Genomic DNA, 27296 nt, shown 5'->3' on the forward strand with positions numbered 1-27296 from the left:
TGGTTACATGCCTGAAATATGGTTTTGGTTAACACAAGCTTAAAGTTTTGTTCTGTGACATGAAATACACCTCACTCGTGAATTCTGAAGCTTTAACGTCTTTAAAAAAATGAGACTACAGCCTTTCTGACGTTGAAGTCGTGACCGTGTTGTATTTCGTCTATAGCTTAACGTTAGCTTTTGACTTCTAGTGATTGCATTTAGGCTTCAATAATCATGAAAGTGGTGTTCATTTGTGAGGATTATCTTGCTGAACAAAATGTCTAAGAAGTTGAAGTTTGTTTTCCACGGGACCAATTTTTTTCTTTAATTAATCCAAAATCCAACAGAAAAATCCCAAAGGCTTTTCGACGAGGGAACCATCCCTGAGGTGCTTTATTCAAATAACCTTAATGGTCTTATTACGTTATATCTGTCCGATAGCCCACATGAAGTCTGGGTAAAGTGTCATTTATGTTGCCCTGCGTGTTTAATTAATGTAGACAATAGTAGCTTTCATGTATATGCATATTCGTATAGTTTACTGTATAGCTGTACTTGATTGTGATAAATAATACAATAAAGCCTCGTAAGAAATTAGTTTTCAGATTTTTTTTTTTCTGGGGTGGGGGGGCCTCTGGCATATTTGCCCACCCAATGTTGACTTCATGGCTACGGCCTTGCCATATGGTTTTTAGGGCTGCAGCTGTGGTTCATCATTTAACCAAAACACTCTGCTACCTCCCCACTGACAGGAGTTTATCTGATGCTGGGCCACTGACTGAAACCTTGCTCTTAAATGTAACCTTTGAAAATGCTTGAATCCACTGAGGTAATGTATTAATGGTGCTACTAGATGTGAAATAATTATTATTTTGAAACAAGATTCATACATAAATGATACAAGTCTGTTATAATGAAGCAATGTTAACAGCTGATACCCTTTTTAAAAGCAGTGCCTGTACCTTTAAAATGCACCATTACGCATTTAATGATAATTGTTAATAATTTTTCCCCCGCAGAGTGTTAATGAGGTGACTGACCTGCTGTTAAATTATGCTCTTAAATTTCCTGTAGATGCTGTGTTGCCTGCTGCTGCGGAAGCAGCGGGGCACTGAGTGGTGAAGCAGTGAGCCTCCTCCCCCTGCCCAGCCAGCCAGTCAGTCAGCCCAGCAGCAGCCACTGGAGCCGCACACAGCAGCCCGTCTATGGGACACTGAGGATTTCATCTGGCTGCCCGGAGCCGCGCACATAGGACGCACGCTGTTTATACAGCGCCTTCATTTCCTTTTTTATCGGTTTGATTTTTCTTTTATTTCGTCGCTCAAAGGAACTTTTTTCAATCTCGTTTTCATTCAGAAACTTTCACTTATGGTTCGCAAAGATGGGGTCAAGTTGTGGTTTCTCTCGGGGAAACGTCGTGGTGGTGGTGCTGCTGCTGCTACAAGGTAAGGTTCATCATCAGTTTTATTGTTAGAGTCATGCCGGAGGACTACAAGATGACATTGGAAACAGTTTTAAATACATTTTGCACTGAAATATGTTTCCAAGTGACTTGTTTTGACAAAGATGAAGACATTTATGAAAAAAAGAAGGAGAAAAAGTCTATTCTTTATGTTAATTCAGAGGAGAAAATAGTGTTTTCTTATCCTCTGCCCTGTTTGAGACATTATCTGTTAATCTGACAGCATCAGTTTTTGTTTAAAGCATCTTCATCTCTGGCCGCTCCTGCCAGTCAGAAATGCAATTACTTTTGGTATGAGCACAGCAGGAGCTTAAATATGTTTTGGTTTGGGATGCACTTTAAATTCACAAAATTTATGATTCTCTCCAAAACTGACTGTCATGGAGGAGTAAAAAAGAAAAAGCTGAAGAGAAATACAGAGAGGAAAAGATCTCTGAGCTGCCACAGAGAGAGCCAGTGGACCTGAAGTCTGACAAACACACATGGAATTGGCTGCTCATGTGTAAAGCTAAATTGCTTTGCTAAATTGCAACATTTTGGAGGCTGAGTGCAGTTTTAAGGCTTTTTTCCAAGAACTATCTGAAATGGCACGAACACAATGCCGGCACTGTTTCATGCTGCAGAAAGTGATACTTGCATTGTGCGCCAGTTGTTATGCGTGGTATGGCACACTGAAACCTAGAGTCAAATGAATACAGCCGTATATCATAATATTATAATCCCATTCACAATCCCCACAGCCCAACTGTACCAACACTGTCCTGCCATGCCGTCTATATTTAAAGTGTCTCTCATAGCTCAGGAGTGTGCAAATCTCAGTGTGTGGGAAGTATGTCAAATGTGATGCTTGGACAAAGATAGGCCATTGTGTGGAATTCCTACATTTGTTTTTGGACTTAGATTGAACAGAGGTTACTCTCGGTGCTTTCATCAGGGATGTAGAGTGTAAAAGTATCATCACCAGTCTTTTAGTGGAATTGAGATGTTGAAAAGGGTGGTCATTTTCATGTGGATGGGTCAGCCTGCAAAAGTGGGCTTGCTACTAAACTACTGGCCTACGTAATCGCCCATGGGAGTAGTTTCCTGCAGTGCTGTTAAAATGATTAATGAAAATTTTAAGGTGCTACAGTTGTATGTAATGCTCCCTGCTTATTTTTCATTGTGACAGACAGGGTAGCTCAGTGCACAGGAGCTGAAAGACAGTATGATGCTCTTGTCACACACACACATCCTGCATACATTTACATCTCTGCTTTATTCTGTGTGTATGTTCACTGAAGTGGGTGTTTCTCCTGATATTTATAGATGAACACAGTTGGTCCAGTTCAATTTCATGTGTCAAGGACGTGATGGTAATTAAACGGGTGCTGAAATCCACACCATACGGAAACACTGCGCTCCTCACCTGCCTGTTTGTTGCAACAAAAGACCCACACTGGTTCAGAGAGGAGAAGAAGCGAGCTGCAGGCAGGTGTGCAGCAGCTGCTCCTATCTCTGGGTAAACACTGGCTGTTTGTTTTCTTTAGGAAAGTATATCGCCTGTTATACAAGTGCACACAGCATTCAGATTGCATGTTGGACGTTAACTGCCCACAGAATGACACATCAGATTGATTTTGCTGTATATGTTGAAGCTGATGATTTTGTTACACGTCTGGAGGATGCTCTGAGTGTTGCTGCCATGAACAATATAAACATTTTAACCTCTACGCTTCTTTAAAAGTTATTAAATCACCAAATGAGCTTTATATAAATGTATCTTTGTCTTCTAAGTCATCTAATCATGTTATGATGCACTTTTTGGATCATATAACCTCTTATGTGATCACCATACAAGTTATTTAATATTTGTTGGACTGTAGGGAATGGTTAGATTTTAGAAAATCAAAGTGTTCAGTGATTCACATCATCACTGTCCCAGGTTACAGGTAACTCATTAGTTTAGTGTTTCTTGCTGAGGTAATCAAACTAGGAAATTGGCAATCAGTGTTCACTATAAGAGTAGGCCAATCAGCATTTTTAAATGTGGCTGTGTCGCCCTGCACTTACAAGTAGAGTTAAGAAGAAGAAGTATAGCAGTTTAAGAAATAAATTAGGGAATTAAAAGCGCCTCTTTGCTTAAGTAGTTAGAGATTGTGGAGATTGTTGATGTAAAAAACATTCTGGCAAGCACTGAAATCTTTTGGTCAGTGATGGTTTTGTTACGATTTTAACTTTGGATGTCAGGAAGAAGCATGTGTGCTTTGGTTTGCTTTTTTTTTAAATGGAGGCTGGCTAATGAGATCTCATGACTAGTTGAAAGAAACAATGAGGGCTTGTGGACTGGTAGCTGCAGAGGTAAAAAACATTAGAGCTGAAACTCAATAGTACCTTTTGTGATTAAACCTGGTGAAAGCCTTCATTGAAATTAACCAAATGCTCTTAACAGACACTTCTGTGTAATCCATCACTCCCCTAAGAAGAGCCACAGATGTTTTCACATAAAAGCATCGATCGGTTTTTCCTCCACCGTTGACCTTGCTACTGTAGCTTTGACCCTGCTTTGCCCTCTGACCTTAGAAACCTTAACCAAGTGGTAATCTCCAGTGATGACCCCACCGTCCCAGAGGAAGCGCTGTTTGCAGCCTCTTTAGTTGCTGCTCCTCCTCCTCACATTAGAATGATGATTTTCATCAGCATCTTTTTCCTTTTTGAGAAGGACCAGACCAATAAATCTCATTTGATACATGCTGCTATTTGATTTAGCTCCTTATTACATTATATGATTTGGTAAAGCTTCTGTCTTGTGCTGCCTATGGATACATCATAAATCTTGTCAATTCTTTTACTCTTGCTGTCACTACGTCTCTTTTAGGATAATTGGAAAACATCATGATACGAGTTGTTTGCTGCAGAGTTTATCTTTTATATTGAACTGCGTGAACAGTGTTGCTTCTCTTTGTGTGGCTTTGAAAATGGCACTGGCACAGGGAATATATTTTTTGGTGTTTAGTTTATTGCTTTTTGTTTAAAAAAAGTGGCAACTTCTGGTCTCAGCTTCCCGCCACCCATTTGACCCCAGTTTTCCCAGTCCCTAAGAGGACATTAAAGCTATAAATGCTAAACAAAAAATTCTGCCCTACAAAAAATAAAATCACATTTTTAACAAGGAATCGAAAAAGATATTAATGAACAACAGTAAACATGTTGTCTATGTATTGATTGGAAGAGTTAGTAAAACGTTGCATCATCCCTCCAGGTTTAATCAGTATCATAGCAGTGATGCAGCACTTTCAGCCTTTCAAAGTTTGTCATTTTTACTTTTAGTTATGGCTCTCTCTTTGCCAGCGCATACGATTTTTAATCACCAAAATGTTGGCAAAAATTCATAATCCCATTAAGTTTTGAACAAACTGGACCAGTATTTTTTTTTTTAATGTAATGCCAAATGGAGGGACACCACCCACTTCATTATTACTTCCACTGCTGAGCGTCTCCGTCCCAACCTCTAACTGTGGAGTGTTGCTTCTGCTGCTGGAGCTGCATGGATGCTGCTCCTACCTGTCAAAGCTCTCTGCCTTATCCTCTAGTCAGTTCAGGGTCACACTTCCCTCTCATGCATGGGTAGAATCTAATTTGCTGTGGTGAAAGGACAAGGAGACATTGATTGAAATTTCGCCCTCGGGGCATTTAGTCCTCTCATTTCACATGGGCCTTGACAAGTTATTTTCCAGTCGCCTAGCGGCGTGCGCTGTGTTTGACCCATCATTTACAACAATGAACGAAACAAAAGAATGAGCTAAGCTCATTTGATTCCACGTGGTCATGTGACGCTGCAGAGCTGCATGTAGGTGAACATAGCATTTTGTAGTTTTAAAGGTGCAAAGTGTACCAGCTTTAAACATGAATATGCAAATTAATTTTAATTAGAGTGAAAAAATTAGACAATAGAGTGCTGTTTTGTTTTTGTTTGTTTTTTTGTAGGCCAGCCTGGAAGTTAACATCACCCTGGTTCCCTCAACAAAAAGCCATTGTGGGTTTTTTCATTGGATTTTGGAATTATTGCAGAAAATAAACTCTGTGGCAAACAAAGTTTTATGCTACTTACACACTTTGTTCAGCAAGATAAACTTCATAAATTAACACCACCTTTATGATTTTTGAAGTGTAAATGCAATCAGCAAAAGTAAAAAGCTAATGTTAGGCTATAACAAAATACACCACTTTCACATGGCTTCAATGTCAACAAGGCTGTAGTCTCATTTTTAAGACATGTTAAAGCTGCAGAATGTCATAGAACAAAATGTTAAGCTTGTGTTAAGTACAGACCTTATTTCAGTCACCAAAAATCCATTCAAAAAACACTTGACTTCAAGAACGTATTTTTGCATTTTAGGACTCATTTCTGCAGCTCTCTATTGTGGGGACAGATTTGCCTTTTTTTCGTTCTTTTTTTTTTTTTAAATTCAAACCTCATTTTAAATCCTGTTGCTTCTTGTCAAAAAGAGAATGCATTTCCTCTCCAGCCCCACCCTGTGTCCATTTGTGTGATCCTTCACTTTAGTGAAGTGGGTAAACATGTTGGAAATTATTTTTCCACTGGCCTTCCACTCCTTCCTCCACCTGTCAGTGCCAGAAACTCTGAGAGCTTCACTTCCATTTGTGCTGGATGATCACTGCCCTCTATTCTCATGCAGCAACTGCCCTCCCTTTTGTTTCCATACTGTAATCCATCAGATTCACTGTTAAACCTGACGTGATGACACGCCATTTTAACAAGAAGCTAAACATGCTAGTCATCTCAACAGTGCTCTTTTTAGTTTAGGCATTGTACAATATCTGAGAAATAAAGAGGTAAAGATGTAATGATGCAAAAATGCTACACATAGTGCATAATATGGAAACAGTATAGGCTAACTTTTATATTTAATTCATTAGATTTTTAAGTGTTTATTTCCTTAGCATGACTGACCACAATGTGTGTAAGTTGGCCTGTACTTATGCATGCCTGCTTTAAGCCATGCAACTGTAACAGCATAGCTTGAGAGATACCAATGCTCTGTTAATGTGTCTGTCAGATGAATACTGGTGGCAATGATCCCTGAACTTTTGATTTAACATCATCATTAGTTTAACATTTATGTTTTTTGCTCAATATAGTGTTGTGTTGTTCACAAACATTTCATTCAAAGAAGCTAATCTTTTGGGTGAACGACCTGAACTGAATCACTACCTGAAACAATCTGTTCATTTTTCAGTTCAGTTGAGCGCTCAGTCAGCTGAACGTACACAGTGAACGTGAGCCCTGAGTGATGGTAGTTGCTGAGTCGTTCAAGCCTGCCCCTCTCGTGTCTTGAAGACTCGATGTAGGAAGTAATAGTGCCAATTTTTTTTTAATAATTAGGTGTCATGAAAATATTCAGTTCAGTAGTTAGCGAGCTGAACTGAATGTTCAGACGTGTTTCTGTTCCTTGAGTGGGTATACACGGTGGATGTATAAAAATAACTGGATACAGCGTTGGAAGTAGGGCCCCGTTCATTCCTGCGAAATCTCAGTGGCACATGGCGCTAAAACGTTTATCTGCCATGTATAAAATTAACCGAATGACTGGAACTGCTTCTGCACTGTGTGGCCCGTAGAGCATGAACACTAGAGACTTCGCCAGCCAAGCCGGCTATTCCTGGTTTAGCGCTTCACCGACTTGAATGGGAATGAAATGATTCAATCGGGTGGCTCTTCTAGACTTTCCGAATGTTATCCGACCAAATGGATTACATTGCGACAGTGAAACAAATAATTTTGCAGGGGTTGTGATGCTCCAAAAAGTCCACCACTTTATAGACACCTTGCCATGAAAGTCAAAGGGAAAAGTCTTGTGATGGTTGTAATTGTACAATTTGGCCACCACAAAAATTTGCTTCAAAGCCCAGAGCACGTCCAGGAGGGGCTTTGGCTACACACAGTCAGAGCTCCGGTTAGGCACTGAACGATTTGGTGAACAATTTTTGTCATGAATTTATTCTATTGATTGAGTACACTGAAAAGAACTGCTTTGCCCATCACTGGTCCAATACTTTGGTTTACGACCATAGACTGTAAAGATGGATGCTTGTCTTCACTTACCCCCACTGTTCCATCTTGCTCTGGTGACGTCAATTGGAGCCAGAGTCTGCACAGTAGCAATATATGTGGTATCAAGTTTCCTGCCCAATCATCTATGCGACCAATCGTGAGCAGTGCCACTAAATGCAAGCCCACCAACTGGCTCACAATCATGTTATAATATCCTCATTTTATAGCATTAAAAAACTAATTAAAACCAAAAAAAAATATTTTAAGCGCACTTTGAGGTTTTTTGTGGCCCATAACCCATCCACTAATATGCAGAGCGTGGGCTTTATGACCTAACTGCAGCCAGCAACAAGGAGGTGATTAAGATGTTTCGGCCTCACTTTGGGGTAGCTGTCATGTCGTCCATCTTTATATACAGCCTGTGTTTGCAACAAAAAACTGCAAAACTAATGACGGCAAATGTTAGCATGCTAACAACAATACAGTGTTAGACATGACAAAATAAACCTGCTAAACATCACAGTTGGCACTGACAATGTGAGCACGTTATTATAATGTTACCAATTTGAGCATTTCACACAAAGCAGTGTTGTGTGAGAGTTGCGAGAGTATAAAACCTCACATAGACGTTAGCACGACTTAGGTGTTAAGTTGTGAAGGGTCTGTCTCTCTTTGCAGTGATTAACAGATTTGTTTGGATACTGTTAGTAGGAGCAAATATAAAGATAAGATATTCAAAAAGTAAACACTGGTCACAAAGTCTGTCAAAGTCGTTCATCTAGTAAACAGAAACCTTCATGAGATCTGCGGCAGGAAACTATTTATGGAAATTAAAAATGATATCAGTGTTTTTTGCCACAGGCAGCTAATGTCTTTGTCTACCTCTGTGCACATGTCAGTGAGTCTGATGGCTTTTTACCACCGCTGTGATTAGGACAGGGATGTTTTATCAAAGCAGTCTAATGACTACTGCGTCAAACTCAGTCTGGAGCTCTATGATGTACCACGTGTTCAATTTTTAATGCCACTGTCACTCCCACAGGAATTCTTAAACTGAATTTGTAGTTGCAGCTAACCCCCGAGGAGATCTTCTATTAGATTTCTTGATGACTGATGAACACGGTTCATTGGATCTCAGCTCTTGTATTCTCTGAGGGCTAATTGGATTACATTATGGTGTAATTGATTATTATGTTACGGTATGCATCACGGTAAACTGACTAATATACCTGGAGCCTGACTACCTCCTCCAAACTGAGATCAGATATCGTATTACTCTGATGAAAAGTTTGATGACTGTGTCATCATAACAGGAAATGAATTCTTTTCCCCATTACGCCTCATTGTTTTGAGACTGAAAGCATCACAATCAGGACTACATTAAATCCAGGTCCTGGATCCAGCATGATATGACAAAGCAATTAAGCATGCTGGCACAGGAAACCAAGAGGGAGAGATTTCCAAACATTATGATCAATAATAGCTTTCATAACTGGAATTATAGCTCAATGTGCAGCTTTTTAGTTAATTGAATCCTGAAGAGAACCATTCCCATAACTGTTACATCTTTGGAAGCAGAGTCATCATGATTGGTTTCAGAGCGATTATGATAGTTATTGTATTTATATCACCATGATATAACTGGGTGGATGCTCCTCAATGCTGCTGGCTACTGCGACTTTGTAATAGGTGATGGATTTTTTAAAAATGTGGATATTGATGTGGCTGTGAAATGAAACCCGTGCAGCAGATGTAACATTTCTGTGGCCATGCAGCTAAACAAGTGGGTCCATATTATGCGCAGCGGAGATGATTGCACACATGCAGCCATCAGCCTTTCTCCCTGTCTGTCTCATCAGTGGAAAACAATCAGCATCACTGTTGATTAGTACGGTTATTGATTGGTCTGCTGCCAGAAACATGGTCTTTCCAATGGGTCGTTACCAGGGACAGATGCAGCACATGTTGACCTTGGGAGAGAAAGGGCACAGGGCTGAGTCCTCACCACAGGAGCTCCAGTCTATGAAAGAGATTAGTGAGGGAATGAATCATACAGCAAGCGGGACACTTTCCCCGATCTGCCATGCTGTTGACAAGTGAGGACGTCTGGGTGGGAGGTCCACATTTTCTTTCATTGAGACTTAGAGGGACGTTCACAGAGGTGGAGGCTGCCTGTGGGTTAGTCTAGCACATGAGCTCATAGCTGGTAAATCTATCAGCCGAAGCACGCATTGAGCTAATTGAGTTCCTGTCTTTGTCTGGGACGACGGAGAGGACGTCCCACCCTATCAGCTCTCACCAGTCTTAGACATGCGGTGGTGGTCTATGGCTGACTGAGCACATGGTTCAGATTTTGTGATGATGAGCTTGTGTCCTCTTCGTCCTTCAACAGTTAAAAAATGAGACAAAACTGACACAGGCCGTAATTAACTCAAGGAAGCTGCCATCATCAAAGGCACACGTGAACAGATGAGTGAAGGGTTTTTCCAGTGTTGTTTTTTTCAAGCGACACACGAGTTCAATTTCACTATCCACTCAGCAGTACATGATATCTATTGTAAACATGGATTGCTACAAGAGTCCTCCTGTTCAAACATTGGCTTTGTTTGCAAAATTACTTACTCCGGCTTTTGAAGAAATGACACTGTATATGGCAGCTTAGCATCAGTTTTATAGGTGTTTGAGGGCTATAAAAAGGTCTGCTTATGGTGGTAATGTTTACACACTTTGAGTTATGAGAGGGCAAAGCCTGTTCCAAAAACAGCTTACTGTCCTCATATCTGTCAAAAACTTGAAAACAACATTTTTCAGTTTTCCCAAGACATTGAAGTAAAATCTTTTATTTTGAAAGTTCTCACCCGTGCATGGTCATCAGAGGTGAAACATCATTACTGTCTGTATTTCTGTCATTTGTGTGCATCATTTAGGGAAGCTAATGAGTCATGCTTTTGGAAAATCTTCATCATGGACCAAAGATGCCATTTGCTAAGAGAGGCCTGTTTGATCCATTCAATTAATTAGTTTTGATATAAACTGCTTGCTTTCTGTTGGCTTCAGTCCTGGAAAGAAATTGAATTTTGAATGATATAAACAAATTGTGTTGCGTGGGGTCCAGCCACCATGGCTTCGAGCCAAGATCAGCATTCATAAATGCGTTCAGCTCCCACTGGTTAACACGCTGGACCCTCTGGTTTTATTTGTAAAGCTGCTGTCGTCTGCACTGTTTGATGCATGAGAGTGTCATGTGTAAGATATCTGTAGATTAAATTAATTGTTTTTATTTATCTCATAGAGGGCTGTAGAAAGGACTCATTTCTGGCTTTTTAGAGACAATTAAATCCAGGATCTTTAGCATCTTATCAAATGAATACAAGCATTAGTCCATTAATGTATCATGATAATGATTAAGCTACAGCTTTCCACTGTTTTGTGTGTGTGAGATAATGGCTCCCTCTAATGGTCATTTTAAGTATAGAGCTGGAGACCAACACTAAGAATACACTTCCTATATTTTCTCACATAAAACCAGCGCACCCGTGTAAGTTCTTCAAAGTTTTTTCTTAAAGTTTACTGTGTGTTATACCATGAACTACTGCTATAGTAAGGCCATCCATGTTGAACAATTTGTTTCTGCTTTCCAAGGTCTTGTAACACCACCATTTTATTACAATAAAAAAGTACAATGTTTTGAGCCCAAACTGGCTTTAATCAGGCACAGAGGTATCAAATGACCTCAGGTGGTCAATGCTGGATAAATGTTGTTTCACTTAAGAGGAAACTTAAGATCATCGTTTTTTCATGCTCCTGCGTACGTTCTGGTTTGAAATCTACAGCCTGATCTCTTGTTTGATAAAATCTCAAATTCACTCTGAATGATATCCTGTGTTGTGCAACTCAGGAAACAAACATAGCCAATTTAATTAGCCTCATTGGTACATCCAAAAAAAACAAAGAAAAAAAAAGCTAGATGATTGATGGGTTTGTGGAGTGGAGTGTCTATGGAGAGTATTATAATAACAGAAAATGAAAAGGCTAAATTCATCCAGGGTGCAGTACAAAAAAACTGTATTCTTTTATCATTTAATATTCATTATTATTATTTGTTAGCTAAGTTTTTCATTTCTGTTGATTTCTAATTAACCCGTGTTCTTGTCTGTAATATATACAATGAATATAAAAGATAAGAGGGGTGCCACAGAAAACTACGTCCGGCACTGTCCCTGAGAAATAATTGTGAAAGAAACATAAAATTGTTGAATGAGCCAGTCCAGTGCTGCTTTTAATGAAAGGATATAAAAAGGAATCTGATTTTATATATTTTTGTTTATTTGTATCATTATTTTCAATCTTTTTTAAAGCTTTGACAATCAATCGTTTGCCTCTGTGTTGTCGTTTCCAGAATATTGTTACAGATCTGACATTACGATGTGGGTTTTTATACAAGTTTTAACCAGGAACAATGAAGACAGGGTAATTGTACTGAGTGAAATGTGCAAAAACACATTCATGGAACACACATAAAGAAAAAATATCAGGTAATTGATCTTTTTTTCTTTCTTTGGTTCCCCATAAGCATCAGCATTAGCACTGACTATTCTTCCTGTGGTCTATTTGCATACTTTTATACACACTTACAGTAATACTACGATAAACCCAACAAACAAGAGCAGCTCATCATGTTGGTTTTGAGAAAGGAACAGACGCACAATTGTCATCCCTTAAACACAAAATTATGACTTATTTACACTTCCCAAGAGTTCATAGTAGACTCTGATCTCCTTTATCATAAACGTAAATCCTTGTCTGACTGACCTTGAATTATATATTACCCATCCTGTGCTTTCACACATTTAATTCCAAGACATTAGGGTATTTGAAAAAACATATTTCATTATCCTCCAAGGGGGGTTTTGACTGTTACACAGGTATATAATTAATTGTGAATTTTGTTTCAAAAGCATCACCATTTTTGGTGGTGTCTATCAGATCTATACACCTAACAGAAAATAAGATGCAGCAAATGTTAGCCAGATAAGGCCCAAAGATATTTTTCAAGCATGAGCATGAATGGTCTCAATTTGGTTGTGATAGATTTAGCAAATGGAAACTCATCCCTAAAATGTGAGTCATGAAACTGACTCCCACCATCCCAGCAGGATTGACAAACAAGTAGCCTGCTGTTTGTTTTTGTCTCAGGAACACTTTTAATGAAAAGGGCTGCAGCCTCGCGGAGTGTATCTCCATCCTTCAGGAAGGACGGCCACATTTTATCCATCAGCTCGGCCTCCTGTCATCCAACCCCCGCGAAATTAAATCAATGTCTGAAACCAGAGCCGAGGCCTCAACTGCACCAACAGAAATAGAAAATCTAGTTTTGCTGTCTGCTAATGACATTAGTGCGTTCCCTAAATGGTCGCCTACCGTCGTCAAAGAGGAACATAACAGGGATATAATTACAGGAGGAACACTCACATCTCCATTTTCCTGTAAAACACACAGCCTGCTCTTTATGGATTTCCTCAACACACATGCACACATACACATCCCACACTCCCCTCTGGCAGGTAATGATTCATTTCTCTTGCATATCATGTTATCCCTTGTAATTAAACTTCTCAAGGTGAGCACAAGGAGAATCGGAAACCACACGTTATTGACCGTATGAGAAATTCATTAAAAGAGCTGCATAAGTGTCATTTGAGCCCTCCTTTCAATTTCCGCTAACGGGAGAGATGAAAGACGTATCAGAGGAGGGAAAAAACTGAACCTGTCATATTCCATGTATGTGTTAATTTCCATTCAGTGGCCAGACAGCATTGTCAGTGGGTTTTGTTCCCACAGTAAAATATCCAGAAGGAGATGTCTGATAACCTGCTCTGTAATAAGACTCAGCAATACTGCCAGGCCTTACTTTCAGTTATCAATGTTTTCCTTAAAGGAAATATAACCAGATTCCCCTGTGATTCACTTGGCTGCCTGTTTTTTAACATCTGGTTATTTGGTCTTTCTGCAGGAGCGACAGGGCTGTACTTCCCTCAGACTGAGTACATTGAGACGGTGTATGTTGGCCAGCTGGCAGGGACGCCAATCCTCCAGGTCCACGCCATGCTGGACAGTGACACTGAGCGGCCGCATTTCTACCTGTGCTTCACGAGCACTATCAGACGACCACCTTACAGCTCCTGGTTCAACCTGGACATCAACACTGGAATACTGTCCTTGAACAAAACCCTGGAGGGAAGTGACTTTGCCTTGCTATGTGAGTTGGATGTGAGCGTTTTAATCTTAATGTATAGTCTCCTTTCAGTGCCAGGTATCCCCTACACATGAGAGTAAATCAGTTTCTTGACGTTTATGCTCTTTGCATACTAATAATGCATTAGCTCCATGTTCAGGTCTCTGACTTCAGGATGATAATGTAATTGCCTACAGGCAAAAAAAAGAGCTCAGTCATCAAAAAGAGCACTGTCTGAGATTAAAACGCCCTGTTGTTTTTGTTTTGGCTGTACATCTTATCAGATCAACACTCATGGTCAGTGAAGAAGTTGTTCCTGCATGCCATGGTGTTACCTGACTTCACCAAGAAGTCCCTGTGCATCAAAAACTCACCTCGGATCACCCTGGACTTTGTCAATGCCACGATGCCTCAGTGTGCTCAGACAGATATGAAGGAACTGTGCTTCCCGCACAGAGACACCTCCAACCCCCACATCATGGAAAACAGGTTCCCCGGGGCCCTACGGCAACTCCGACGTCTCACCAGACTCAACATCTGCCCAAACTACACCATTTCTTACAATGTGGAATCAGGTTAGACACATAAAAGAGAGACTTTGTAACATTTGAAAGAAGAAATAACATATTCTTCCTCTTACAAATGAAGAGTTAAATTCATAAGCAAAAAAATGCACCATTGTTTAATGTAATACACTCAAGGGTTTAACAGCCACAGCCTTCATTGGTCTGGTATGACCAGTAGCTTATGGCAGCTAATTTTAGCAAACTTAAGGTAAATATTTCTGAATGTAACTGAATGGGATTACTTTTCTGACTGTGAGACTCTTCTCCACTTGTGCTACCATTAAAGGAAACTTACCCCACAAAATCACCATTTCTATATCAACTGCTCACCCCGTCTTACCGTGAAAGGTTATGATTTGTAAAGACAACTGTTTTTCTCACATGGCTCCATGGTGAATGAAGAATCCAAAAATCTTATTAAAAATCAGGATAAACTGAAGTCATAGGGGTCCGCAGCAAAACTATATCAAAACATCCGTTTACAAACTCTCACACAACGTGTGCAGTATAATCCAAGTCTCTTTTATCCAGTCGGATGAGTAGCGCACCTGGACAACTGCATGCATTTGAATTTCGCTTGATTGAATGCATAAGCAGAGCTCAAACGCACACGCTTGGCCAGCTGTGCTACTTGCCTGTGTGTGAGACACACTGACGCGGCCCCCCTTTACTACAGTTCATCAAGAATTTTTCCATTTTTGGATCCTTCATTTACCATGGAAGCATGTGAGATAAATATTTTTTTTCACAAATTCAGTGTAACATGTGATGAGTAACTGGTGGGTGAAGTTTTCCTTGAAACTAGTTAGCATTTTAGTTATCACATCACACCCCTACCATCTCTGACTCATATATTGCATTTCAGCTGTTTACACTTACACTCCTGATTCTGTTTGTTCCTCTTGTCTACAGATACCCCTGCTCCATTTGCTGTAAATGAGAACACCACAGAGCTGGTGGTGACGGCTCCGTTAGACCGTGAGGAGAGCGAATGCTACAGACTCCTGCTTGTGTGCACAGTCCGCACAGAAACAGTCGTCACCAAGGTGGACACTTCACTGGATGTTTTTGTTGATGATGAGGACGATAACGCACCGTATGTGAATGGAACAGACACAGCAGATATTATCATAGGTTTCAATCGAACAAAGGTGAGGAGACTAATGAAACACTGATCAGATCAGTTTTGATTGTTTCATAGACACAATGTCTGATTTTATCTTTTAAACAAAATTCTCACTTTTTTCCCCCAGGGTGGCTCTTTTGGCACTTTGTTTGTCTTTGACAGGGATTTAACCCCCATCTTTCCCATAGACCAGACTCACAATAAGTATGTGGGGACCTTGCTCAATAATGACCCATGGGTGAAGAAGACATTTAACATAACAAGGACCTTCAGTGAGAAGAAAGCTGCTATTGGAGGCATTCGAGAGACCGTCTACAACTACCGTAAGTAATCCAGTGTCTCCTACACATCATCTGTTTTTGTGAACATTGTTGTTTGTCATTTAAATGTTCATGTTTTCCCTTCAATTTTAGAGCTTATCCTGGAGAGGAACCTGTATGTGACTGAGAATCGCACACTGCAGCTGGACTACCTGGTCAATGACACCACCTACCCCGGTCTAGAGGGAACAGTGTTGCTGCACTTCAATGTCACCATCTTACCCGTCCACATCCGCTTCCCCAACATAACACAGATGTTCACACTGACACGCAGAGCTTCTGTTTATGCTCAGGTACTCGTCACTAGCCAGCATACAAATCTATAAATCTGTGTTTAGTCTGCAGGTAGACTTTTTTTCAAGTCAAACATGAAATTATTCACATGCCCACATGTACGTTGGAGTTATTGGACGCTGTAATTGTTCCTAATCGATCACTAACCATGAATTCCCTTCCAAATATGAGTTTAGGCAAAGCTGATATTAGGCTTCAGCACTCACACATGTCAAGGCAGCATCTGCCAAAGTTACAGCAATTTTACACTCAGCTGTGGTTCACAAAGTAGAGCGGGTCGTCCTTTAATTGAAAGATCGGTGGTTCAATCCACGGCTCCTCCAGTCCACATGTCAGTGTCTCCTTGGGCAAGACACTGAACCCCATATTGCCCCAGATGGTGTGAGCACGTGTGAATGTTTCAGCACCTTGTGTGGTAGCCCCGGCCACCAGTGTGTGAATCTGTGCGTAAATGACTGAATGTGACATGTAGTGTAAAGTGCTTTGAGTAGTCGGAGTACCTGTTTTGATGCCACTGAAGTAGCCAGAAGTGCAACATGCTAGGTGTTGATGCTATGATGATATAAGATTTGACTCTGACATGTTAAACATTGATATTTTAGTAGTACAAATTATTTTCCTCAAGAAAAACTTATACGCACCCCATGTTACATTGAATTTGTGAAGAAAACTTTGTTTTTCTTGTATGCCTCCATGATGAATAAAGAATACAAAAACAGATTTTTTTTTAGGTGAAGAAGGCTATCATCAAAACTAAATCAAAACATCCGTTGACAGACTTTCACATAGCTCAGTATCTGTACAATCCAAGTCTTATTCATCCAGTCATATGCTCAGTGCTTCTCAGTACAAACATGCATTTTTGCTAAAAATGTTGCTAAAACAGTCTCACACAAGGACAAGCAGCACCCTGGGCAAGCTTGTTTATTTGAATACTGCTCAGTGGAATGCACATGCAGGATTAAAACACACCTGCTTGCCCAGGTGTGTCACACGTATGCAGACGTGTTTTAAATAGTGAAGTTTTAATGAATACACATGTGGTTGGGAAGTACTGAGCAGACGACTGGATACATGAGACTTGGATTATACTGAACATGCAGTTGTGTGAGAGTTTTAAATGGATGTTTGATTTAGTTTTGCTGTTGATAAATGCAGAAATTTATGACTTAAATCAAGAATTTTCTGTTTTTTGACTGTGGAGGCATTGACTGTGGAGGCATTTTCCATGCATACAGCATAACATGGGCTGAGTAATTAATGCATAAATTATAATTTTATGGGTGAAGTATTCCTTTAGAAAAGTGTTGACTCACTTCTACACATACTGACAGACTGCCATCTGCTGGCCCAGTTAAAAAAGTATCTGTAATTCATCAATCAGTTTAATACGCTGACCTATAGATGTTTTAATTTTGTCATCCCTCCATTTGAATTCCCTGTTGTTTTTACATTTACAATCTCTTCTCCCAACTCCTCTCAGGTTGGCAGAATCTGTGTGGAAAACTGCCAACAGTTCGATGGCTTCAGGGTCACATACCGGCTTGAGGTGGCAGATAAGAACGTGTCTGCTGACGTACAGTCCTGCTATACAGCCATAGGCATCACCCAGGCCTCGGATGAAATGTGGGGACTGCTTTATGTGAATGACTCAGAGGCGCTGCGCAGGCCTGACTGCCAGGAACTACAGTACCTCGTTGTCGCCCAGGAGGAGCACACACAGTTGGAGACCAGCACTCAGATACACATCATGCTAGTTAGTGAAGGTGAGACTGTAACAGTTCAGCTCCACTTGATATTTCATGAGATTTTAAAATGAAAGGGTGTATTTCTTCACGTCATCTGTGCTTATCTTTAGTGTGCATCAGTAAACTGCACACATGTTCATGTTTAGAGGCAAAAGATCTGAGAAGATCAGTTGAGTTTTCTTTGGATACAGTGACGACTCGCTGCTATTTAGGAGACAGTTTGAGTTTCACTTCCTAACTAATTTAACACCACCGCAGGCACACATGTGCAGGCTCTTTTCAACAGTTTTCCTTTAATTCTCCCAAATGTCTTTTAAAGATTTGGTTGTGTGATTTTGGCACTTGTGGTACATAGCGAACAAGGCCAGTCAGGAGAGCCAGCAGTTCCTGTCCTGTGCAGAAAACAGACGGCGAGGAGACTGTGAGTCTGTCCGAGGCCTGGGGGCGACAACAGGGAGATGCCAGTGGAGGCAAGGCACTGAGAAAGGTACTTTATATTTAATGAACACTTATGAAAAACATTACAGGCTGTGTTTTTTGTAATGATATAACATTCTAGCATCACTGAATCTTGTCCATGATAATTATGAAACCTTGGAGTAATTTAACTAGAACCAAATGTGATGGTCTCCAGTGAGAACATAATTTCCTCAGTGTTGGTAATGGAACAAATTAAAGGACCAGGACCAGTGTGTGTATTCTTCCCAGTAACATCCTTTTTGCATCAGGACGCAGCAAGAGCCATGGAAGAATGAGGTCTCGGTTGTGATGAACACAAGCACTGACAGCACCATATGATGGCTGAAGAAAGTCACCACAGTGTTGTATTGTTGTTTAAACTACAATGTTTACACTGTTAAGGGCTTTAACTCAGGCTAACATCAGGACAAGCTGACCAAACCTTAAAATGTGTTTCACATCTGTTAATGTTTTCCCATTTAAGTTTTTCTCTCCTTTGTGTTTATGTTCCAGGAATATCTGAAAATTACTCAACCTGCTCCCCTGACCTGCGGACATGCCCGGATAGTTTTTGTGACGCAGTTGAAAGCAAAGACCCATTAATATGTCCACAAGACTGTACAAGTAAGAAACACATGCACACATTTAAAGATGTAAAGCACATTTTGTGTATAAATCTGTAAATAAGAGCATTCTGTTTATTTGTCTATGAAGAGGAAACTGTTACTGGAGGTCATGAACGAGGCTTGAGGAACGGGATCCAGGCCGGCTATGGAACCTGTTACTGCTACTCTGAGAGATGCTTCTGTGAGAAGGAAGATGTTGAGGGTGAGTTGACGTACATCACACAAAAAAGTTAATAATAAAGTGAAATATTGTCTCCAAGGGGTCATAAATCATGTCATCTTAAGAATAAACCTGAAACGGATGGCTACTCTCTTGAAAAATAAAATTGTGCAACACACTCTCCTGCAGAGGCCATATGTGATGACATGTGTAAGACCATCATTGCCACAGCACTGCTCCTCTCCTTCATCGTCTCCATCCTCCTGTCCTCCTACTTCATCCACCGGTACCACAAGAACTCGCCCAAGCCCCCAATTGCCTCTGCTGAGATGACTTTCCGTCGGCCAGCTCAGGCTTACCCCATCAGCTTCCCTGCTAACAACGTACGCAGGGGCTCGCAGGAATCCATTGAGACTGATACCTTTAAAATACCTGTAAGCTGATTCTTTTGGCCTGTTTTCTGCATCAGTTTTCTTCATCATAGTATGTTGAACTGAAGAAGTCAGATATTCATATGTTTTTTCAACAGGAGGATCCTAAGTGGGAGTTTCCTCGTAAAAACCTTGTACTTGGCAAGACTTTAGGAGAAGGAGAGTTTGGGAAAGTTGTCAAGGCAACAGCATTCAGGCTCAAAGGAAAAGCCGGTTACACCACTGTGGCTGTGAAAATGCTTAAAGGTAAGACAAGCCAGCCAGAAACCTGACAAGTAGGGGAGGTAATGGTGATATACGAGGAGTGAATGTCTGAAGAGATGAATGGTTTCAACATTACAATCCCTTATGTTCTGACAGAAAACGCCTCCCACAGCGAGCTGCGTGACCTGCTGTCAGAATTCACTTTATTGAAGCAAGTCAACCATCCGCACGTCATAAAGATGTACGGAGCGTGCAGCCAGGATGGTAAGACCTCATACCTCCAGCCACCCTCTCTCAGGACGTGTGTGCTGCACATGGAGTCTAAGTGCTACATTTCTCTGAATAGGTCCATTGTATCTGATTGTGGAGTATGCCAAGTATGGGTCGCTCCGCAACTTCCTGCGCGAGAGTCGGAAAGTTGGCCCGAGCTACATGGGCAGGGACGCCAACCGAAACTCCAGCTACCTGGAGAACCCAGATGACAGGGCGCTCACCATGGGTGACCTGATCTCCTTTGCATGGCAGATCTCCAGAGGCATGCAATATCTGGCGGAAATGAAGGTATTTTATAAACCGAAAAGACTTAACTTTATATAGAAAATGTGTGTGGGCTTGCTGTGTAAATTTTGCTGTTGAAAGTCTGAAATAGTTGAAATAATGAAACTAAAAAATACAAATACTAAAAGAAGCTGACATTAAATCAAAGTGCTATGTTACGTTTAAAGGGTAAGTTTGGTATTTTTCACCCTGGCCCCTATTTTCCCATGTTTTGGACCTAAGTCAGGGGTTGGCAACCTTTTCTGTCAAAAGAGCCATTTTTGGCCCCCCAATTTTTTTTTATTTGTCTGGAGCCACAATACATATTTGTGCCTTATGGTGACGGCAACAAAGCCTGTTTATTCTAAATTAGTCTATAAATATTCCTAATGGCAGCATTCATTAATATGTTTATAGCAAAGTAGCTGCTCTGCAGTGGGCTATTTATGATTGTTTGGTGCTTAAACTTTGCGTTAGTAGTGACAACAAACAAATCTGTTCACTCACTATGAAATTCTCTATTTTCTTTACTAGACTTTTTTTTGGATTTAGAATGAATAGCTAGCCTCACTAAGGACACTCAAGGCTACCCATCGCTATTGAGATTCAGCAGATTTTAGGAAAAGGCGCCAGATGTATGACACACATAGTTGACGAAATGCTAAAACTTTTTTTTAATTTGATTTATAGGCTACACATTTAAAAAAAAATCAAAAATGTATGAATCATTCATCACAACAATGAGAAATGGAAATTAAAATATAAAAAAAAACCCTTATTTATTTATATGTAATTTTTTGTCAAAGCCACAGGGAGCCTCTGTAGAGGGGCTAAAGAGTCGCATATGGCTTCTGAGCCGTAGGTTGCCTACCCCTGGTCTTAATGAATAATGGGAACAATTTTTAAAACTGGTCCAGTATTAGGCGAGACATAGGCTTCAAAGAAACTACTTGACGCATGTGCATTGTCCATGTATGTCCACTAAAAGTGCTTGTTTTTGCCACTGGCAGGCTAAGATTGTTATCATAAGTGTCTGACACATTATGGAAAGGATCCCTAAAGAGAAAGACCTTTTGGATAAAGAGTAAGATCCTTTTTCCCTGAGATCCAGCCCTGACATGACCATCACCAAATACACTAGACTCCATTTAATAACCCTTTTGTTACCCCTGGACATTTTTGTCCATTTTCAAAATTCAAAACTCCCTCACAGACAAATTAAAAGGTCACGGGGGGTGATTTTTTGCATGGGGGTGTCATTCTGGGTGAAATTTCAAAATCCCAACTTTCAGCATGAAAATCCGTTATTTGACCCTGTAATGCATTTTTATCCCACAAAAATCACCCCCTGTTACCTTTTGTTGGACACTTTCTAGAAAATGGACATTTTTGTCCACTTGAAGGGTCATGGATAGGATAAAAATGCATTACAGGGTCAAATAATGGATTTTTGTGCTGAAAGTTGGGATTTTGAAATTTCACCCAGAATGACACCCCCATGCAAAAAACACCCCCCTGTGACTTTTTGTTGGACACTACAAAAGTTTCTAGAATATGGACATTTTTGTCCACTTGAAGGGTCATGGATGTGACTTTTTTGATGGGGAACACAATTAGATAAACACTAATTTTATCACCTGAAAACACATTTCATTCAGAATTGACAGAAACAAAATCAAACTCACAAAAACCATCTTGGTTCATCTTTCCACTGTTCCAACAATCACCAACTCTGGTTTGGTTAAAATAAACCCTTAAACCACCCAGTTAGATGTGAAAATATGCTGGTTTAAACATGCTAAAATTACTGTTTATATAAATGGAGCCTGGTGGCTTTGGCAGTAGCAATGTCAGGGCTGTTTTTGGTTAAAAAAGGATCTTGCACTTTATTAAAAAGCTTTATCTCTCTCTGGATCCTTTCCATAATGTTGTCAGACACTTACAATAACAAACTGAACCTGTCAGTGGCAAACACAAGCACTTTTAGAGGACATACATTGACGTTGCGAACATGCGCCAAGTGGTTTCATGGCAGCCTATTTTACTGTTCCCAGCAGCGGCGCTTTATTTGACCAGTTTCAAAAATAGTTGTCTCCATTAGTCATTTAAACACAAACATGGAAAAATAGGGTCCTGGTTAAAAAATACCTTTTAAGTTTAAAGGCTGAATGAAGTTGAAGTGTTTTGGTGAAAGTCGTACATTTCAGTTGAAGTGGAAGAGCAGAGGCCACTTCAAGTGTTTGTACTGTAAGCAGCTGAAATGTTAGTCAGCTGTGTAAGCACTACAAGATACTCTAAATGAGCATTTTGGTCCGACAGCTTGTTCACAGGGACCTCGCAGCACGAAATGTCCTCGTAGCTGAAGGGCGAAAGATGAAGATCTCCGACTTTGGCCTCTCCAGAGATGTGTATGAAGAGGACTCGTACGTTAAGAGGAGCAAGGTAAAGAAAAGAGACAGAAGAGCATTCATGTCGATGTATTTACAACTTTTAGATAGAGATGAACGAGGTTTCTTTTTGTTTTCCAGGGCCGTATACCTGTTAAATGGATGGCAATAGAGTCCTTGTTTGATCACATTTACACAACACAGAGCGACGTGTAAGTACAATAATAATATAAAGCAATGGTTTGTCATGTTTGGACATACACTTATTGGCTTCCTTGCCAAGAGTTACAAAGCAAATAGCTGTATTTCCAAAATGTTAAACTATTTTTTCATGCAATAACACAGATGAATCTGTTCTCTAATTACTGAAATATTCTTATGAGCTGCTGTGTTTTCCTCCAGCTGGTCCTTTGGAGTGCTTCTGTGGGAGATAGTGACACTGGGAGGAAATCCATACCCAGGTATTGCCCCTGAACGCCTCTTTAACCTGCTCAAGACTGGCTACAGGATGGAGAGACCAGAAAACTGCTCCGAGGAAATGTGAGCTCCCCTCTGTTACACAACAGCATCTCGTCATCTCTACTGAGTGCAATAACTCCTCCACCACATTAAGACAGTCATGGAAAATGACCGCTGGGAGCATTAAATGATACCTCTTCTCACCCACTGTAAAACCTTTTCCTTCTGCAGGTATAACCTCATGCTTCGATGCTGGAAACAAGAGCCAGACAAGAGGCAGACATTCTCAGACATCAGCAAAGAACTGGAAAAGATGATGGTGAAAAGTCGGGTATGGTGAAGCTATACAATACATTATAATAAGTTATTCATAATCTTCCACAGGAAGAAGTGGGGGGGAGCTATTAATCAGCCTCTTTCCATGCATTACTAGTGCAATTTTGACAAAGCTTTGGTGATGCATCATAGAGATCTGGCAGTCAGAAGTTAGAGTTTTTTTCTTTCCACCCCTTTTTGGATTTGCAGCTGGCCCAAAACGACTGAAATGAAATGAATGGGGACATCATGTACTGTTGGCTTACTGTTTCGAGTCAGATACACACATGCTCTGTTATACTGCTTCACCGTATGATCTGTCACTCTTCTCAAACACTTTAGATACCATAATTAGTGCTTGAAGAGCAATCCTAAAATGTGGCCTTGGGCAGCGTAATCACAGAGCATACCAGTCAGGCTCCTGCTGCTGACGTGAGGCTAAATATAGAACATTTAAGGACAAGGGAATGCAGGCATCCCAGAATACAGCGGGCTCATTCTTCCTTGTTATCATTAAGCGGTAGTGGGCATGTCACTTGATTTAATGAGTAGAATTTACACGCAGTTCCCCAGGATCTTTGTCAGTAGATGTCACTGCACTGCATGTGTGTGACCTTTAGCATTTAGCAAGCTCAGCTTTAGTGTGCTACGATTCCTTGCCTCAGTAATCAGCCTAATCACACCCTCATCTGCTCTTGTCAGGATTACCTGGACCTGGCGGCGTCCACGCCAGCCGACGCCCTGCTGTACGACGACGCCCTCTCTGAAGAGGACACACCTCTAGTGGACTGTAATAACGCCCCTCTCCCTCGAACCCTCCCCTCCACATGGATTGAAAACAAGCTCTATGGTAGAATCTCCCATGCATTTACTAGATTTTAGAAACAGGACACACAACACAAGCTCTCTTTTTTGGCAAGTTGTGATTGGCTTTTTCCGTAGTCAAGTGTGCGTGACTGTGATCTAGGCATGCCTTTCGCTGATTAATGCTGACATATCTCCCATTTCATTGTAAATGAGAGGCTCAGTGAAAAAAAAAGATCTTGTGTCTTGACTTTTTTTTGTTTTTACTTGGACCTGCTTCTAATGTACATGAATGCTGACCAAAAAAAAGCTACATTTGTAAATATTCAATATACCCTCCATTCTTATTTATATGGCACCACTCATACTCATGCTTCATCTGCATTTCATTTGTAGATAGATCATTTTTTTCACTCCATCACATTACCATCGTCATCATTTGATTATTTGTTTGCATTGGAACAAACAGTGTGTAACATTTGAAACAGGTCCTCGCTGAATCAATCACTCACTGTGTTTTTTAAATTCCAGATTGTCTTAAATTTCCTGACTTTCTAATGTATATTAGCTTTTGATCTATAATGATTTTCACAATGCTGAACAGAGAAACAGTAAGGCTTTTGAATGCAACTCTCAGGTGCCACTGATTAAAAGTAACAAACACATTAGTTACTTGTCGTTCATCTGCATTTCGTAGCAGTTACAGTTAAGCAGCCATAGGTAAAATATAGGGGCATGAGCAACATTATAGCCTTCATACATTACAAAAAGTAAAATAAATATTACCTTATATAATATTTCACTTGATGTAACATATACGAAGCCATAACTTTGCACCTCTGAGCACTTGTTTTAGAGACAGGCACTACAGAGTTTGATTTAAGAGCCTTACTGTCTGCACGCTGTTTATCTTTCACTGAGTGCAGAAAAATGATATGTTCTCGTTTTTAGGCATGTCATACCCGAACTGGCCTGAGAAGAGCCCGGTACCGCTCAACAGACATGATGCCACTAATCCAGTCTTTACAAGATATGCCAATGATAGTGTTTATGCAAACTGGATGGCTTTGCCTTCACCCGCAAAAGCTGTGGACAAGCTCGATAGCTAAAGACAAACCAACACTGTAGAAAAGATGACTAATTGGTAGATGTGTATATTTCTATAAGACTGTACATATACAATCTGATGCTAAAGCTGGTTCCCTTTTATTTCTGTTGCACGGGTATTCAACGTTTGAAAAACTGGGGTCTTTTTGCTGCAAAAGCAGCAGGATCAATGTAGACCAAGCTTCATTCAGCTCTTCAGTATGTTAATTATTACCTCACGGGTCATGTTGGCCAAGTTGTATCACTGCATGACTATTGTACCAGATTGTATGCCAGTTGTCGATGTCTTTTAAGTGCCTGTGCCGCTTCTACAATAGCCTCCAATTATTAATGTGCAACTGTGAAGATCTTGTTCCAGCCCAGGAATTAAAGGGGACGTCTTTACCATCACCTGTTGTAGACAGCTGGGATTGAGTGGACAGAAGAAAAATGCTGAACCTGTTCTGAAAATGTAAAGTTTCTACCTTAGAGGATTGTTGCTCCTCGAAATGTCAAAGACCCATTTTGTGTTTCTCCCACAAGATGTTTCAAAAACTGTTCTTGCCAAAGAAAAGTAACACAGACATGTTCAGTGAACAGTTTTCTTGCTTTTGTTCTTGTTTGGTTTTTGTTTTTTTACATGGAAAAATATCAACTAGTAAGTGCTTCTCCAGTGTAACGACATGAGACTTAATGTCGCTTGTGACCATGTCCGGTGTCAGACTACAGTTCTCTTTTGGATTCACTGTAATGGCAATCTTTGTGGAAGTATGATTATGTAAACTAATGAGTGTTATCATCATTATGTTGTTATTATTTGATTAAGTTACAATTAATAATAAACGTTGAAAATGTGCAGTATGTCTCAGCTCATATCTAAAAAATGATAGTGAGTGAACTGTTGACGTTTTTGTTTTAATTTACAGTGTTATAAATGCAACTTACGTCTGGTGTTCACATAAATTATTTTTATAGCATTACAGTATAAGGTTTACTCTCAGTTCACCTGATTTGTTCATTATTCGCTCTAGTTTTAATACATATTTATTTCTTATTAAATATTTGCAGCAGTGGCCTTGGACGCATTTGTCCACTGAAGCCTTTTCATGTGTAAATATTCAACATCACAGAATTAGAAAAGCCACACAAGGTTTCCATAATTCTGTGATGAGTCTGAGTCTCAACTCTGCTTCACTCTTGTTTTGGCTGTAAGCAAATATTTATATTTGAAGCTGATAAAGGTTTTAGTTTTTAGGTTTCAGTGTAATTTCGGCACAATATTTAATAGCCTGTTTATTGTATTGTTTATAACACACTGTAAAACTTAAAGTTTTGAGTAAAGATGTCTGAAGCAGGCATCACTACTGGGCTATATGGGTTCTAGAATCCTTATCAGATTAAAATACACATGATAGAATATAATACACGTCATCCCTTTCTCCTTTATCTCTGTCATTTTCAGGATTTTGACAGCCCTCTGTACTTTTGAGGGGTGAAATTAGAAACCCTCTTGATTTCACAGTTCTGAATCAGCTGGTTGACTCCCCTGTGACTGAATCACTGTCACAGAAGAAAAGAAGCAAAAAGAAAATGATTAAAATAGCTCTGTGACAGACTGGTGACCTGCCCATGGTATCTCAGTGATTTCCGCATAATGTGTGCTGGGATAGGCTCCAGACTGCTGCCAGTCTTGATGGGAATTAATGAAGGAAGTGAATAAAAGACTAAAAATAGAAACTCATGAGAACATTTCCTTGTTTACCCTATGCATCATAGTGATACCAGATCACATGTTTGAACATTACACAAGTGATCTGTTTCCAGTTAGAGTCCACTTCAGTGGTAATTCAATTCAGATGTATCAGTTAGTGTATCACCAGATAAGAAGTTTGTTTTACCAGTTAGGACAGAGAAATACAGAACAGCACACAAAAAGCCATATCATGATGAACCTCCCTTTAAATGGTTAAATAGGGTAAGAGACAAGATAGAATTTTATTTATCCTGGGGAAAGTGCTGTACATCAATTGCAATACAAAGTTG

The 27296-nt window shown here is 40.1% G+C and overlaps 1 protein-coding gene across 2 annotated transcripts; it reads left to right on the forward strand.

Moving 5' to 3' along the window:
• On the forward strand, nt 1-26111 carry ret (ret proto-oncogene receptor tyrosine kinase). Of its 2 annotated transcripts, XM_049599852.1 has the most exons (22): nt 1-370; nt 735-811; nt 1057-1427; nt 13510-13755; nt 14016-14306; nt 15210-15448; nt 15551-15746; nt 15837-16036; nt 17521-17803; nt 18141-18272; nt 18758-18868; nt 18959-19072; nt 19220-19464; nt 19560-19707; nt 19822-19929; nt 20012-20226; nt 22522-22644; nt 22731-22801; nt 22992-23129; nt 23280-23379; nt 24066-24213; nt 25119-26111. In XM_049599852.1, exons 3-22 carry the CDS (start codon nt 1364-1366, stop codon nt 25274-25276), a joined length of 3330 nt encoding a protein of 1109 aa, XP_049455809.1. In that variant the 5' UTR covers nt 1-370; nt 735-811; nt 1057-1363; the 3' UTR covers nt 25277-26111. The 2 variants fall into 2 exon arrangements, with proteins under 2 accessions (XP_049455809.1, XP_049455810.1); XM_049599853.1 differs by lacking the exons at nt 1-370; nt 735-811; nt 1057-1427 and adding an exon at nt 11956-12031.
• The last annotated feature ends 1185 nt before the right edge of the window (nt 26112-27296 follow it).

This window comes from Epinephelus fuscoguttatus, linkage group LG16 (genome assembly GCF_011397635.1).
Source record: "Epinephelus fuscoguttatus linkage group LG16, E.fuscoguttatus.final_Chr_v1".
NCBI lineage: Eukaryota > Metazoa > Chordata > Actinopteri > Perciformes > Serranidae > Epinephelus > Epinephelus fuscoguttatus.